Below are 17,975 nucleotides of genomic sequence, written 5' to 3' on the forward strand. Positions count from 1 at the left end.
GAGCCTGAAGAGTTGCCAGGACTCCCAGCCACTGCGTACCCATGGAGCCAAAGGACCCATGGATTATAAAAATAGCAAAACCTGGACAAGTATGCAGTAGCCCCAGACAACCATCCACGTACCTTGCTGACTGCCTCTAGGTCAGCATGCTGCGGTTCATTCCCCACTAACCCACTGCAGACAACACCCTGGGCTGGGACACAGTGAAGCCGGGTAGACCTGTATCCGCCTAACACCACCCTCAGATCACTAGGGTGGGCCAACTCCCCACCATAGGCCAGGAGGCCTGTGTGAATCTACCATCCACCAAATTAAAACACTAGACTTGGTAGGTACTCCCCCTTAAACTGAATCCCTAGACTGTGGTGGTGCTCCCCCTGCCTGCAACTAGACTGTATGTGTGCTGGACCCTTAGCCCACAAAGCTAAACCATGCTCCCCACCCAAAGGGCCAGAGCCCCAGAGCTGCGTGTTGCCTTAGGCAAGAGGCTCAAGCTAGAGTCAGATCCCTGCTTGGTCCCATTAGAAGAGTAGAATGCATCCAAAGAGATTTTCTTTTGAAGGAAAAATTAGGACAAGTGATCAAGACATCTTTAGAACAAAGACTACCTCAGTAATTGCTGAATCAGCTGAACCAAAGGTAAACTCTGTTTTCCTGCAGACTCATAGATCCCAGTGTTAATAAGGTCTTTGTCTAATGGAGTCCTACTCCTATGAAGTGTTGAAGCATTTGCTTCCTGTTCATCAATTTCTTTTTCTTTCTGGGCTTCTTTTTTTGCCTCAATATCCTGCAATACAGAAACACTGAAGTTAAAAGACAACAGCACATTGTTAGCAGGTGGAAACATTTATCTCATGGGCGTGAGCATGCTGCTTTGTAAACTTAAGTAGGGGCCGTTTTCTACTGGCACAGAGCCACACATCACGGCATGGATGTAGCCTGTCAAACTGTGGCATGTTGCTACACATACACTATACACCACCACAAAGAGTGCACAGTGTAGACATAACCCAAGCATACCTAGAAGTTTATTTCTTATAGCACATTATGCAAACATCTAGCACACGAGCGTCCAACCTTTTGGCTTGCCTGGGCCGCACTGAGTGAAGAGGAATTGTCTTGGGCCGCATATAAAATATATAATATAGTTAATGTATATAAATCACATAATGATGTTAAAAGTTTACGATCTTGTGGGGCCGCATTACTAGCTGTCCAGGGCCGCGGGTTGGACACGCCTGATCTAGCATATTTCTACAAATAATGTTTTAAAAGGAGAATTTCTTAACTGATAAACAATTTCATCAACACAAGTTAATGGGCAACCCCGCCATATATGCTACTGGTTGACTTGGTCAATAATAATTTCGCCCATGAGACCAACAAATGAAAAGTTTGCATTTTGGCTTGCAGTTAGAATCCACACAATTCCAGTTTTCCCAAGAATACGCCCAATGAAAACTAAACTTTTCAAGAGAGAAGAAAACAATTCACCTTGCAAAAGATACGCTCCTGTGTTAATATATACGGATATACTCTTCAGCTCAGTCAACAAAAGCAGGTAGCTGAACTGGAAGCTGAAACGCCAAGAACTAGCAGGTAAGGAGGTAGATGCAGGTGTAGGAATGAGTGAGGATGAAAGAGAATGGGCAGCACATGACTGCTCTTTCTTAGGCATCAACTCTATGTGAGCCAAATGTCATGTGGCCCATAGGAACTGAAGGATGAGCAAGCCTTTGTTTCAAAAGAAATAGGTCTCTCAGTGTCTGTATTCGGAGTTCCCAGAAGAACTGATTGACAAGGAACAGTCACAGTCTTTCCCAACCTTCTGAGCAATTTAACTGTCACCAATGCCTATCGGGTATATGATAAAAGAGAGGAGAAATTCAAAGGCAGAGTGACACTGGTCAAGAGGAACAGGCTCAGCTCCAGCATGAGATGGAAGTCCTAGGAGGAAATCAAAGGCAAGCTAAGTCTCACAGGCAATGGGAGACTAAGGGGAGAGAGTCTCGCTCTTCCAACTTTAAAAAAAAAAAAAAGGACGGATACTTGAACTCTCTGGTAAATAACTGAAACCCATTTAGTAAAGCACGTCAGTACAAGACAAAGAAAGGTGGGAAGGTCAGACTAAAAGAAATAAAATTCTTAATTCAACACTGCCCATGCCGTATTATGCCCCAGAGGTTCTCTTCCGACCGGAGAGCAGCATCTTTGTGCCTTTCCAAAATTCTCCATTTATTTTGAAAGTGGCTCCATAAGCCAGGAAAACAGAAAAAGCTAAATATGGTACAGCAAGGATCATGGACATCCTTCTGCAGAGGGATTTTGAAAAAAAATAAAACTGTGTCCTCAAGATGCTTAAGAAGGTCCACATAAAGCAGAGGTTCTCAACTTTTTTCTTTCTGTCCATCCCAACATGCTATAAAAACTCCATGTCCCACCAGTGCTGTAATTGTTCTTCTGCATGTAAAAGCCAGGATTGGCACTGGGGGCAGCATGACAGGCAATTGCCTGGGGCTCTACTCCAGAGGGATCCTCACAAACTTAAGTTGCTCAGGCTTTGGCTTCAGCCCCTGGTGGCAGGCTCAGGGCCATGGCCTTCAGTCTCACACAGCAGGGCTTTGTCTTTCTGTCCTGGCCCCCTGCAAATCTAACATTAGCCCTACTTAGCAGGACCTCCCTGAAACCTGCCCACAGTCTCTCCCCACCAGGGGTGAGAACCACTGATATAAAGCAGTCCTTCAATGCTGCTGTATCTGAGACTGTCCATGTTTAAACTGTGCAATGCTACAGCAACATCTATGCCACTATAGCACCATATGGAAGAGGATTCCTACAGCACTGCAGATGGAAAAGAAAGGAGAATTTTCCATCATTGTAGGCACCCCCTCCCAAAGCAACATTAGGTAGGTCAATGGCAGCATTCTTTCATCAACCTAGCTGAGACTACATTGGAGGTTCGACTGGCACAAGTATTGCACTCAGGCGGTTGGAGCATTATGCCCCTGGACATTGTAGTTATGCTAGCCTGCCTTAATCTTGATTTATTCCTCTTAAGACTTTGCAAAGCACCAGAATCAGAGGAAAAAAATATGTTAATGCCATTGGACCCAGAGAGATTGTTGCATTTATCTACTTACCTATTTACCTTTGCAAAAGAATCAGCATGAAAGGATCCCTGGGCAGGGCCTTCTCTGACATTTTATGCATCTGACCAGTACCCATGCTAAGTACAGATGCCATGTAGCTTGCTACTTAAGCAAGATCTATTCTCAGCTCTGAGCTCCAAGACTGAGGACCTTCAGTCATTCCCAGCTTCTAGTATGGTCTCTGTTCAGGTGGGCTTCATTCATTTAAGAGATCATATGAAGCTTGAATGGCCCAACATTTCTATGTTCAATGATTTCACTCATCCCAAGGCTATCACTACACATCTAACTTAACCACAATGGATCCTTGAGAAGAGTACAAATTGCTGAAGAAATCAAATAGAGCTGGGCTCATGAGCTGCGTTTTAAAGATGGACTTGAACATCGTATCTGTAGCTTATTTAGCTCCTATAGCCATATCCTAGAGCAAGCGTAGCTTAAAAATCGAGGAAATATGTTTTTAATGCTGTGGCAGGCTGCTGGATCTGAAGGTTTCAGGTTGAAATTCTAACTGAACAAGGTTACCAGTAACAGTGGCTTTCACACTGTGGTAGTGTGATTCATATTTGTAACAAACATCAAGCATAAAAAAGCATGATGTTTCAGAGACTGCTGCTATTTACAGAATGTTTGGACTGAGGTGCCTCACTAAAAGTGAAACGTTCTACAAGAGTCCTTCAGAGAGCAAAGTATATTTTAAAAGTCTGGCACATTACATTCATGTTTCTGTATTCTTTTGCTGAAGCCATGGTTGCTATATACCTGACGAGGTTTTACATACTATGCCTCACTTCAAATGGTAAAATATACTCACTATTCATTTCAACTCCTATCAAATTTATATATAAACTTTTTTATGGCTTTCATTTTGGTTATTACGCTGGGGATCAGACGAACCCTCACTGAAGATGATGGGAACAACAGACACACTTCATTCAAAAAAAAAAAAAAAAAAAAGCAGCAGTAAAGCTCCTTTTTAGAATAAGAGAGTTGAAAACATTAAGAAATATAGATCAAAAGCAAGGGGTGTGGATTTTGTTTTGGAGCATCTGTGTCTGAGCGGATGGAGTGAGAAACTCCACACAAGCAGACACAAGTTACCAGGATGGCAGCAGAAAGCCAAGGACAGGCAGAGAAGCACTTGTATAACCCTGATAGAAAGCAGCAAGTGCTTTTTGGACAACGCTAACTGAAATAAAACTTCAAGAAAAGCCTGGAATACTGAGCAAGAAAATTGTTCCCTGCTGTAAACCTGTTTACTTGCAAGGAAATTACATCAAGTGATAATACTGTTGCAGCGTACCTGAATTTCTGCAGTGATAGCAGCATTTAATGCAGACTCTAAACCTCCATCAGCCATCAAACTGCCCACCAAGAGGTCAATCATAAATCGACGGCCTGGACTTACATTCATTTCATTTCCTGAAACTAACAAAACAGAACATTTAACAGGCTAGAAATTCAGATGCTCATTTTCTTTGCTGGAACGCAGAACAAAACACACCCACAATGGACAAGACACTCAGACACCAAATGGTTCTCCATTATTAAACCATACCTGCACTGGGTAAAAGAGCTGAAAGAGCCCTAGCTCGCTCCTCTGCTGTTGGCAGCAACACAGACCACCCACTCTGCAGAACGGCTTGAGCAGCTGATTGGACAGTATTAAGAACTCCAGCATTACTTGCTAAAGTTACCACTGACTGTTTCAGGCTATTCAACAAGATGCTGCCTAAACCCAAGCCAAGGCACTCCGGATCAACCTGGTGACTGATGGCAGCATGTAGCTGAAATTTAAAAAAAGTTATTCAAAGGTGATATAAGACATTAAAGAAAACGTAAATAAAGTGAATCATGCAGACACTTAAAACAAATATATGTACTAGTCCAAATACAAGGACATGTTTAGCAACAAACTGCAAAGCTAAAGTAAAAATACAATTACAGCCTACTAATATATATTAATCTCAGCTGATACATTAGGATAGCTAGGAAGCAATAACCACCTAAGCTTAATAATTACCTAGACATCCCCTTACACATCATTTATATTATCATGGATGTTATGACAATGTTAACAATCTAAAAATATCATATTTGTCCTGAAGAGGAAATATTTTTAATAAGACAAATTACTGAACTACTACGACTTTTCAGCAGGTGGTTTTTTAAGACTATATCCATGATTAGTCAGTCAATTTACATTTTAGTTTTATAGTTCATCTTAAATCAAGTGCAAGGAACTGTTTAAAAAACAACATTAACCAAGACGGCAAGAAAATTCATAGTTAGAACAGAAAACCCATCCTTAGCTTTCTGCTTTTTGGAACAAAGATGCACAAATAGCTCGTTGTAATCTACCAATTTCATCTTAAGTGAATAAAAATGTTTTAAGCACTTAAAAGCCACTATTTCCTTCCAACCAATTTACTGCAGCATTTTATCCAAGTGAGTTACCATATACGAAAGTTACCACACCTGAAGTCTTAGAAGATTTAAAGTTGCCACAGCCATACATTCTTTTTCCTGTGGTGGTGGCCAGTCAGAGGTGCCATCCATTCCCTCAGTCACTTGTCTCAATAGGAGATCTAGCTGTTCAAATGTCATTGAACAAACATCTACCACAAATGGTACACGCAAACCAATGGACCATTCAGAACACGATGACCAGGCAAAACTCTATGTATGGAAAGAAAGAATAACAGTTACTTCCCTCTAACCAATTCTGAGATATTAGTGCTATATTTATGAACCTCTAATCAGGAGCTATATTTGAGGCTTTCCTATTTTGATGAGGTGCAGGATAAATGCAGCTCTGGTTCCATTTATTTATGTGCTCCTTTCTTGCCAACAGCTAAAGGTATCCAACATTAACAAAAAGTTACTATTTCTTATCTTCCTCAGAGTCTTTCTATGACAGGGGAGACATCTTACTTCAATGTCATTGGTGGAAGAGCTAGGACTGATTAATTCTTAAAACCAGTATCAGCAATGGATAATGTGATTACGCACTCTTGCTCTGGTTGTATCAAGCGTGGGAGATCATATCTCAATCTGTTGGTAACACGAAATATCCACATAACACAGCTGATACAGGAAGCATTTAGACCAGTGGTGTGCAAGGGTTCTCTCAGAGGGAAGGAGAGGTGCAAAGAAAATTTGACCTTTTGCCCCTTTAAGAAGAAATCACACCTATAAAAGTAGAGGTTGCCTTACTTTCAACTATTTGTTAATTTCAGAACTATTACAGGGCTACTATACCTTTAAAAATCATTTAGATTCTCATTTTAAAACTCATGTAGTGGTTAAGAATTGATTTTAAAAGACAAACCAGTAGCATATATAATAACTGACAGCTAGGGACATCTTATGTGAGTCAGACACTTGAACACTAAGTCAAACGAATGGTCTAATCTCCGTCTTTCCCCTCCACCTTCAAGCATGAAAAGCAATTTTAGATTACAATTAATTCAGAGAAGGAGGGGGACAACAAAACCCATGAATGGGCAAGGCAGGGGTGGAAAGGACTGGAATAGTTTGAATACCACTGATTTACACCACAGGGAGAAATAGGAATTAACCATAGAGAAGGTTAAAGACAAAGCCTGAGTAACAGATTCAAAGCTTACCTGGGCAGGCCCACAAGCAATCCCAACAACGTGCTTTCGGTCTAATCCTGGGAGAGCAGTAGGCTCTGGTTTGGTGATCCTCAATGTATCAAAATGCTGGCACTGATCATTGCTTCCCCAGCTGTACACTTCACTATCCTCAGTAAGTGCCAAGCAGTGGGTAGATCCTGCCGCCACATCCACAACTTTTTTCCCTGACAGGATAAAGTAAATAAATATTAAACATGCTTACAGTAAAAATTACATGTATTTTTAAGAAAAACCATTAATCAAATAGCTTTTGTGTTTGATGAACGCTATGAGCAGAATTAATGTAGTTTTACCTTCCAACTGAATGGACTGGAAGTGTTCAGCCAAAAAATATCAGAAAGGCTTAACGAGGCTTAAGCTATGTGAAAATGTATAAAACCACAAAAATTATTGCCATTTTGCATCCATTTAGCTTAGCTGTTGATTTAGAAGAGTTTGTTCCCACCCTTACATGGAAAAGTGCCTAGATAGTGTCAATTACTGCTGCCAGGCGACTCAGTTTCTTTCCAAGTCACTTCATCACAGTAGAAATGCAATGGATCAATGTGTCAGCTACAAAATTTGTAAAACCCACTTCATAATGTTGTTTTTTTCTCACCTACCCTCTGAGGTAGGCAGTTGGCTACCACACGGAGTAAGAGAGGTTGACACAAGAGCTCAGTCTTTACTAGGGCAATAAATGAATTTCAATTTTAACACTGACTCTAGCTACACAAGTGCTGTAGCTAGAACTGCATACCTGAAATTGACTTATTGCACTAGTATAGACCCAACCTTAGTAGCAACTTTTGGCTCCTTTCTGAACTACTCAGAACAATTATGCATAGGCCAGAGTAGTCATGCGGCTTTCAACACTTCTGTTCATGTATGTGAAGGTAATCATGTGCATTTTCACATGTGCATTGGAGCCTAAATGAGTTTTACTTGCAATCTCTTTAGTCAGAGGGTGCATCCACACTATGAAATAACTTTTAAGTTAGGCACTACATCTAAGTAGCCAGCAGAGAGTCTACGCACATTTTCCCTTCCTGCGAAGTTGACTTTGAAGTAGGGAGCCCAACTTCGAAGTCCTTATTCCATTCCCAGGAATGGAGTAGTGCCCAACTTCGAAGTTTAACTTCAAAGTAGGGTGTGTGTACACGCTCAACGTCGAAGTTGCTTACTTTGTTGTACTTCGAAGCAAGCAACTTCAAAGTTATTTTTGTAGTCTAGACACAGCCAGACTGATTGAGGTACAACTAAATGGAAATCAAAAATATAGAAACAATTTTCAAGTACTAAAAATTTTAATAGAGTAGCTTAACAGGTCTGTTGGAATACCACAAGTACAATCTCAGATAAAAAGCACAGGCTATACAGCAAATACATTCATTGTTTAATTCAAGCAAGTTACAAATTGACACCAATGCAGTAAAATTCTTCAAGTTAGGGTATGATGAATGATAAAAGAAAATTTTTCCACATAAACTAAGTAATTTTGATATTTTCCAACTTTGTAGGCTGAGAGAGGATTGCGATTGCCCATTCTGTTTTACACATACCTTGCAAGCCCTCCAGCAGTTTGGGATATCGAACATGCTCTTCTGTTCCATGCCCAAGCCTCTGATTGTCGCCTTTCCCCCAGGAATAAACCTGTCCATCTTTTGTTAAAGCAACAGAAAACTGACTTCCACAGCGTACTTTCACAACATCCAAGTCCTGAAGCTTTTCTATCAACTTGGGAGTCTTGCAACCATCACTGCCACCTCTTCCTAGCTTCCCGTAATCCCCATCACCCCAAGACCAAACCTGACCTGAAAAAGAAAGATATTGCACTGAGCTTCCATGTAAGTTCGATACACTGACAAAAGGTAGTATAATATTCAAATGAGAGGTTTTGAAATTCACTAAGTTATGAATCTCCAAAAATATATAGAGTTCATGGGTGCTCAATATAGACTTGTTAGAATTCATCATCTGAATTCTGCCCATACTAAGGATGTTCCAGCCCAAAGGTACAAGGACTGAGCAAAATTTTCCTTGCAACTCGTCTTCATTGTTGATGCAAACTACTGTGGCTCCACGCACAGGAACTGAAAGGAGAGGCTTGCCTATGCCTCCAGTGCTCCTGCTGCTGGTGCCCAGGCAGCGAAAAGGAGGAAGAAGCTACACTGAAATGCATAGATGTAGGAAACAGGAGACGGACAGATGTCAAGGGTACTCTAGGGGCAAAGGACAGGGTAGAGTTATGCCTATCTAAGAGATGTATGTTATAACTGTACTATACTCTGACCACCTAAAAAAAGTTAACATCTCAAAACACTGCTGGAAGTCTAGGTAGATAAAAAGAAGATATTTATGTGAAAAGAAGGAATTTATAGAAGAACAGATCGTGAGCTGAAAAGATGACTGAAGAAGTCCGAGTAACTCTGCAACTAGAAAGAGTAGCAAATTGTATAAACCTAGCGCCTAACACTTTTTCCTTTACTAATACAGGTTGAAGCTCTCTAATCCGGCATGCTCAGGACCTCACCGGTGCCGGAAGAGAGAATTTGACAGGTCATGGGAGGTCATGTTGTCCAGCAGCATTATCAACACATTTACTGCTCACTGGGCTCTTAGAAGACATTTAAGCATAAATTACAGCTAAATAACAGCACAGAACACTGAGAGCCAGGACTGGTGGCTTGAAAAAAAACTTTATGGGACCCTGGGAAACATGGCCACACCCATGATAAGCAATCATCCATCAAATTAAAAACATGAAAAATTATGGATTGTGCTAGACTACAGAGTTCCAGATTAGAGAGGTCAACCTGTACTTTCAATTATTAAATATGTACTAAAATAGAGACTATTTTGCAAAAGCATTTTCTATTGAAAATTGTTATAAAAGTCATTTTACACATGTTCAGCATGACACATGCATCACAAATGTCTTCTTAATGACACTCAAGGAAGCAAGTTTAGCCACTAACCGTTTTCAGTCACTGCAAGAGTTTGCGCATCTCCACTTCCACAGGCCACATCAATAACCTTCAGTCCTTTCAGCCCAGTGACCAGCACTGGGATGGTCTGATCTTCACTGGAACCTTCAAAAAAAAAAAAAACAGTAATCACTTTATCAAAATACTCAACACATATACATTTAATTTTTTTGCAAACAGAACACCATGCTTTAAGAAATTAGAGGAACGTACCATGTCCCAGCCTGCCATAGTTCCCTCGTCCCCATGTATACAACTCTCCCTCAGCAGTGATGGCTGCACTGTATGTGCTTCCACATGCAATATGAACAACATGTTTCCCAGCCTGCTTTCCAGATAAAGCAGATATCATCTTTGGTTCCTCTAGGGGTCTAGTTAGAGACAAGACAAGAATCTCAAACAGGAGGCCTGATACAGTAATTACATGAAATGAGCTGTGATAATATGTTTGCTAGAAAATAAAGTATCATGACTGTCATAACCATGTGTTACTGCCAGAGGCAGAAAGATAAAAATGGAAAACGCAAAAAGGAAAGCAAATTAAGATCGAGGTTGACCAATAATAAACACAACTGTACAAAGCACTGTGTGGAAAGCTCACACTACTATTCCCGTAACATTCTAAAGTCTGATCATTGGTATTCTCACCTTCAATAAGTCAACCCCGTGGTTTTCAGAAGCAGTGTACTTCACTGCAGAAAAAAAAAGCTGAGCTCTACCTGTACAGCTCCTTCCCTGCTAGTCTCAGTCCCGAGACAGGAGTACTACCTTATCATCCAAGGATTTGTCACTGCAGCGGTGAAACATTTAACAGCTCTGGGATACACAATTCAACCCCAATATACTTAAATACACCCCTGTAGGATACTCCATGAAAAACACAAGCTCAGCTACAGAACAAAACATTCATTCCTATATTCTTGGCCACAACAGAGCTTTGCAATGTTACTATTTAACATGGGGGGGGGGGGAAGGAATAGGGAATATTCAGTGTAAATGAAAAATTCTGTGTGAGTCTGAAATTGATTTTGCAGTAAATAAGAAGGGCAGAGGGACTTTGGAGATCATACATATGAGTCTTGAGAATAACTGGGGATGAGTAATCCTCTGAAACCATACAGAGTCTAGAGTTCTGTGGCATACATTCTTTTCCACTGAGGCGCACATGCGCTTAGATGCGCAGCTAACTCCAGACAGACTCCGACAGAGAAGCGGGAAGGAGGAAGGGTCATAGAATAGATATATACAACATGTCTCAAAAGTATGTCATTTCAGCAACGTAGGTAACAATTTTTTTTCTTTTTCCAGAGCTTGCACATGTCCATTTCACTGCAGATGACTCTCAAACAAACCAACATAAAAGGTGGGCTGGGAGACTAACGGATCACTTTTGTTAAGACAACCTATCCAAAATGTGCATAGTGCCTGGACTGATGGAAAATGGCACAAAGAGACATAAAGGTACGAAATGATGACAATCCCACTGTTTTGCAAACATCCATTATAAGTACTAGGGTCAAGAAAGCCTCTGAAGTTGCCTGGGCTCTAGTTGAATGTGCAAGTAGTCTTGTGGGCAGGGTTATACTAACCAGCTGATAAACATACATGGAGAGATTCAGGATGAGATGTTCTGACTGGAAACTGGTTGGCCCTTCACTGTGTCTACAACTACAATGAACAACCATGTGGAAGACAAAGGACTTAATTTACTGGAAGTGAGAAGTGCTTTAGCTCTCCCCTTCGGAGTCTATTAAGTTTCTCATCTCTACGCGTATAGGGTTTCAGGAAGAACACTAGCAAATAGGCTGCCTAGGTAGCATGAAAAACAGAAACTTAGTAAGAGACTTTTTGAAGACAGATAAAATTCATCCTTAGGGAAAACTCTATAGGGCAGCTCTGCCACTAGATCTCTCATTTCACCCACGCTGCTGGTTGAGGTAATGACAACTACAATTCCTACCTTCACAGAGAGGTGGAGCAGACAGCAAGTTGCAAAGGGTTCAAATGGCAGTCACATCAACCTGGCTAGGCCCAAGTTCAGATCCCAAGGATGGATAGGATAGTCCATGAGTGGGTACAACATGACTAAGCCCTTTATAAATCTGATAACAATGGGACTGGAGAAAAGGAATCAGTTATTCACTGAGCAATGGAAGTCTGAGGCAGCTGGCAGATGTACTCTTATAAACCTAAGGGTCAGCCTAATGTTTTAGAAATAGAAGAAAGTTAGGTACAAGTTTTAGGGCTGTAAACTGCAAGGATATGCCTTTCTGATGAGGCCAAACAGAAAACACTTCCATTTAGCCAAGTAAGTTCCCCTATTTGAGAACCTTCTACTATCCAGAAGCGCTTTCCGACTGCCTTCAGAACAGGACCTCCCCAAAAGGCCTTAACAATGAAAGGTCCATTCTGTGAGGTGGAGGGCGCACAAGCTGGGATGGAGCAGATGGCTGTAGTCCAGAGAATCACATCTGGCTAAACAACAGGAGACGTGACTTATAAAGTCAGCAGAGTTAAACAACAATGTTGTCAGGGTCACACCATTGCTCTAGGGGTGAAAAAAACAAACTCTTTTTACTTTGAACAAGAATGACCTAAAAGAGAGTCAAAGGAAAGGCATATGGGAGTGAGTCATTCTAGTGTAACAAACAAAGCATCTGTCTATAAGCCTCAGCTGAGGCCACCCCAGGAACAAAACTGGTAGTATTTACTAACTGTGTTCTGCTACATACTGCTCCAAGGGGAGAACCTTCAGAGCTGAGGGAAGGATCTCACAATGTTTGGATGTGAAGACCAACTGCGCTGCTCAGCCAATCCACCAACATGTTCTGCTCCCCTAAAAGCTCTGAAGTGCGCTGAACTGGTTATGCACAAGTCCAAAGGCAAATTGCAACCTGAGATAAATGGCTCGACTATAGTCCTCACTTGTCTACATAAAAACAGCCACAGAGCTCTCAGTTAGAATTAACAAATTCTTTCCTCCTAGTGGTTAGCGGAAAGCTGAACAGGCTAGCTGTACACTCTTAGCACCCTGACATTTATATGTCATTAGGTCCTAGAGTCTGCAGGTGCCCCTGAACAAAGGCTAATACATATCTGTGACTACAGCAAGGACTGACTGGGGAAATACAGAGGACCCCACACAGATTATCAGAGGGTCCATCCACCAATCCAGGAACAAAACTGCTATTGGCATTCAATATACTACTACTACGTAACCCTTGTAAGCTGCATGGAGCATAGGTCATATACAAGGCTCCTCCACTTCACTCTGTCTTGGGACAAAACTTCTAGCTGGCTCCAGGAGTACGCCAGTTGTTGTCCATCAATCTCAGACGTTTCCCACGATGTCCGAGATCTTCCTCTTTGGAGTTTTCCTTGAAGGTTCGATCTACCTCATGCAAATAATCAGACCATGGGGCAAAAGCCCACAATAGCTATGTGTGCAGCTTTCGGAAACGCATCCTGGTGTGTTGAACCACATGAGTACATGCTCCCATGTAAGACAGGAGACTGAGGCAGCTGCATTCCACAGTGAACGGGCATGCTTTCACCTGCAGTCCTAAGCCACATAGTATTTCAAATCTCAATCACAGAAGCAGGGCCTTGGTCTCTGTGGAACTTAAAACTGCTCACTGGCTTCTGTACCAGTTTCAAAATGTATTTGTCCTGATTTTGCTAGTAACTACAGTGCATCAGATGTGGACAAGATGGTGGACACACTGGATAACACGTGAGCCTCAGACCAACTTCTAATCAACGCAGTCATCCAGGTAAGGGAACACATGAACTCCATATTTTCGTAGCTATAGTGCCACCATAACCATGTACTCCATGACCACTGGAAGAGCAGCTAAGACTGAATGGAAGAAACTTGAATAGATAACGGAATCCAACTGACACAAATCTGAGAAATTTCTGATAGTGGTGTCCTACTGCAACATGGAAATTAGATATCTAACTCAACAACAGCCAACTAGTCCCCTGGTCCAGAAAGGAACTAACTGAGGCTAAGTCAGCACAGAGAATTTTATTTTCAACAAGAATTTGTTCAACTCTCTTACTTCTAAATTAGGCCTGAGACCCCCCGCAAAAGGGAGTTCTTTGGCCACTGGGGATAAGGAAAGCATTGTTAATTGGCAAAGCCACCTTGACAGAGGCTCCCAATACCAGAATATCCACCCACCTGTGACAGCTTTCACATGCCTCCTCCCCACCTCCACGTCAAGAACAGATGCCACCCTTCTCAAATGGATCTTTGATGAACTCTTTGGTCCTTCAGCAGCAATGATCCATTTGCTGCCTCAACAGTATTGTCTGCTGACAAGGATGCCATAGAAATCTGAGATGGTGGGTGCCACATGACTTGGAGGGAAACTGCCCCAGTAGCATCTAGCTGCTCAGTTCTGGTCTGAGTACCTGGTACCAGAAAATGGTGTTCCTGATACTGATTCCCGCAGAACAATCTCAATTACAAGGAACAAGGTGACTGTGAAAAGGTGCGATCATAAGGAGGAATGACAAACTGCACCCCAAACAACCACCGATTTGGCCCTGGGATCCATCCTCAACAAGGCCATTGCCTCTTAGGAGAAGACCAGGGCTGACTGTTGCATGACCCACTGTCGCCAAGGCTCTGATGGAAGACATACCCTCTGTGTCAGAATACGAAGAATCTGGAGGGAGTCACAACCAGTTGGGACTGGGATAGACAGCCAAGCCAGAGGATCATAGTAGCAGGACTATCAGAGGTTTGCTTTTCAATTGCACCAGACTTAAACATGCTTGGGAGGTAACAATACATACTACATGCCTGATGCGGAGATGTTGACGCCACAAGCATCAGTACCAAACATAAGGTTTCTTGCATCACCAAGTATATTAATACAGAGAGGCATGTCCATTCCTGGGAGCAGCCATCGCTAATGGCTCTGTCATAGAACTCTTTCAGAGGACACCCTTAGACATGGCACAAGCTCTGAAAGTGGCAATCCCTTCCTTTTAGCGGAAAGATTCTCTGACTAGGGACACTCTTTCCCCAAATATCTGAGTCTCTGCCTCCACTTGGATTCAGCACCAATAAATTCAAGTGCAGTATCCAGCCAGAGGAGGGATCCAAGTCTTTTCTCTAGTACCAGCAAATGGACCAAGGAGATGCAGACACATCCAATATGATATGTACCAAAAGTCAACATACTTGTGTCCCTCTCTGAGAGATGAATCCAATAAACAGCAAAGTGCTTCCTGCATATGTGAACATTTGATGCTTTATCTTTAAGTAGGGCTTAAATCCCTCACAAATGCAATATTTGTCTCTTACTTAGAATTTCAAACATTACAAGCAAAGCAGGTGTGGGTCACTGGCTGGCACACACTCAGCACAAGTCCAGGAGGCCTTAAAACCAGATGAGCACAGCATCATTCTGGTACCAATCCCAATACTAAAAGATTAAAAACCTGGTCCCAAAAGACAAATTGAAATCTATCACTAAAACTAACAACAATGGAAGATTTTATATCATATAAAAATAAATAAATATAAATAATATAAATAAAAATAAAAATAAAGGCATGAGGGCAGCACTTATGACAAAAAAAATCTGAGATTACTCCAACAGCTACTATTAGTGGAACTGAGGAAAACCACAGCAGCTCTGCCTTTTCGTACTATCACACAGTGGTATCTGTGGCAACAGAAGGTGCTTGAGTCACCCCAACGGATACTAAGTGAAAAACTCTCACACCACTACACCAAGTGCTCACGAACATACAGCAGAATAGACACAAGCAAGTACACTAAAACTGAGGATTTTTCTTTAAAAAGAAGAGAAAAGAAAATATTCAGGGGGATGTAATTTTATAGTTGACAATGCATGCACGTGTTGTTTTAAAGTTGGGTTGTTGTAAAGACATTTTGGATTATTCCACATGAGATTTCACAAAATGGATTTCTTGAATATCCTTACGTAAACACTGGTTAACAGGTTAGCTACTTCTCTCATCATTTTCTATAGCCACAAATCAATAGTCAATTGAGACACATACCACCCTTAAAAGACCTTCTAGAAAATACTGTTGAAGGGTGAGATGATCTAAGCTAAGCAGGCTATAGGTTGAATTGTATCTGAATATTTCCTGGAGGAATAACATTCTATGTTGTTAAAAATCAATGAAAAACACAAACCTTATTTCACCCTCTCCCCTCCTCCCCCACAAGAGGAAAGACAGTCCTTACCACTGCCATTAACAAAGGTAGTTTATTTCCTGGCCTGATCATTAACATAGGTAAGGCAAAATCTACGGAATAACTGTAAACATTTTGTTTAATTTCTTATTAAGCTTAGATACACATGTGCTGGAACACTTGAACAACTATAGCACACAATGTTGCATTTTACCCATTGTCATTTCACTGTGTTTTGTTTCAGTATCATTTATTAAATGTCTGAATATTTAATCCCACCTTAATACTTAGCTTCTATAGTGTTAAAAGTAGGATATTTGTAAATATATTCTATGCTTAAGCTAGTGAATCAATGGTCTTTTATTATACATACACTGTGTCTCCATGGCCTAGTCTTCCACCATCTCCACAACCCCAGGAGAAAACCTCTCCAGTTGCTGCCAAGGCAAGATAGTGGTGACCATCAGAATGTGCTGCAATCTTCACAATATTCCTAGAAGCAAGACTCTGTACCAGCTGTGGTCCCTGTAAATTAGTTTGAGACAATGTACAAAGAAAAGTTACTTACGTTACCCAGAGCGTCGAAAAATACAGTTTTATAATTAGGTTATTCCCCAGTGAGGCTTTATTTCAAAACAATACACTCCAGCATTAAATTACTGAAACCCAAGAACAAGGCCAAAAGTTCACATACAATATTTGTGTTTGGTGAAGGACAAAGGATACTCTAACTCTCATTTTGTCCCATCTTTATAATGCATGAAATATATATTAAACTGGCATTTGACATACTAACCAACTGCCACATTAGAGAGCTAGAAAGAGCAAAACAGTTCTATTGGAGCTTTAAAAGGGGAGGGGGGCAATCATTCATAAGGCTCAATCATCTGTTTGTCAGCACCATAGCAAATATTTATATAGAAAAAAATTAACGTGGAAAACAAATGTGATAAATCATTTCTGCTGAGGGTTCAAAAACAAGGTATTTAAGATTAGCAACATCACAATATCTCCACTAGACATCTGATGTATTACAAAGAACAATCTCATTGCAGTATATTTCACAGAGAATGATACTTTTAGTTTAGAGGTAAAAAAATCACCTACCAGAGTGTCACTGTTGTATGCTTGTGTGTAAACTCGTCCATTTCTAGATAAGATTAAAAAACGTTTCTCTGCACAGGCAATCTGCATAACCCCAAGGTTGGCAAGTCCTTCGCACTGAATCGGACCGCTCACATTAGCATAATATTTCCATCCTATTAAACCCCAACCTATGACTTCTTGCAAAGATCCCTGTAAGGCAATAAAACTAAGTAAGAATTTACAATTCAGTACACAGCTTAATTAAAACACAAGGAATAGGATATTTTTTCAAATCATTATGCTGTTTCAAAAATACTTCATTCAATCAACATAACGGGTAGCTGTAAACGCAAGACACTTATCAACCTTTCCAATTAATATAATATTAAAATAGTTTCATGTGTATCGCAATCTCATTCAAAGACACCTTACCTAGGTGAGATCATATATTTTATCTTTGCTGAGAGAGATAAGCTGTTAAGCTTCTTCAGATTTGGGAAAGGTACTTGGAGTATCACAGACAATTGACAGTAAAACTGTTTAGCACAAGCAGTTGACTCTTTGAATGTGCGCTAAATGCTTATACTAGCCAATCTGTTCAATCCTGAAAATCAGCTCAGTGTAGCTTGAAAGCTTGTCACGCTCACCAACAAAAGTTGGCCCAATAAAAGATATCACCTCACCCCCACTTGCCTCTCTGATATTCTAGCACTGTATAGAAAACACATACGTATTGATAGCAAGCATGTAGAGAAAAGCTGTTGACTAGTGATGTATAAAAATTTGATATTTTGGGGTTTCTTAATATGTATCAGAGTGCTCCTACTTAACATTTCTCAAATGTGGTCTTGATCATTTAGTTGATGGAATCAGAAACAGGACCTTTTGTGGGGTAGGCTCAGCCATAAGTTTTGGGGAATTATTTGCATGT

The 17,975-nt window shown here is 40.9% G+C and overlaps 1 protein-coding gene across 6 annotated transcripts in view; it reads right to left on the reverse strand.

The window, feature by feature from the left end:
- HERC2 (HECT and RLD domain containing E3 ubiquitin protein ligase 2) overlaps nucleotides 1-17,975 on the reverse strand; it is a 228,751-nt gene that overhangs the window by 140,062 nt on the left and 70,714 nt on the right. For 5 of the 6 annotated variants that reach the window (XM_074992048.1, XM_074992040.1, XM_074992017.1 and 2 more), the window contains 10 exons: nucleotides 17,066-17,254; nucleotides 16,332-16,483; nucleotides 9,988-10,145; nucleotides 9,766-9,879; nucleotides 8,350-8,601; nucleotides 6,779-6,972; nucleotides 5,628-5,828; nucleotides 4,708-4,936; nucleotides 4,453-4,577; nucleotides 609-787 (listed from right to left, as the gene is read on the reverse strand). In XM_074992048.1, the coding sequence (XP_074848149.1) occupies nucleotides 609-787; nucleotides 4,453-4,577; nucleotides 4,708-4,936; nucleotides 5,628-5,828; nucleotides 6,779-6,972; nucleotides 8,350-8,601; nucleotides 9,766-9,879; nucleotides 9,988-10,145; nucleotides 16,332-16,483; nucleotides 17,066-17,254 (1,793 nt within the window). The remainder of the gene's footprint in view (nucleotides 1-608; nucleotides 788-4,452; nucleotides 4,578-4,707; nucleotides 4,937-5,627; nucleotides 5,829-6,778; nucleotides 6,973-8,349; nucleotides 8,602-9,765; nucleotides 9,880-9,987; nucleotides 10,146-16,331; nucleotides 16,484-17,065; nucleotides 17,255-17,975) is intronic. The other variant, XM_074992033.1, reaches the window with a different exon arrangement.

This window comes from Carettochelys insculpta, chromosome 1 (genome assembly GCF_033958435.1).
Source record: "Carettochelys insculpta isolate YL-2023 chromosome 1, ASM3395843v1, whole genome shotgun sequence".
In the NCBI taxonomy this organism is placed as follows: Eukaryota; Metazoa; Chordata; order Testudines; family Carettochelyidae; genus Carettochelys; species Carettochelys insculpta.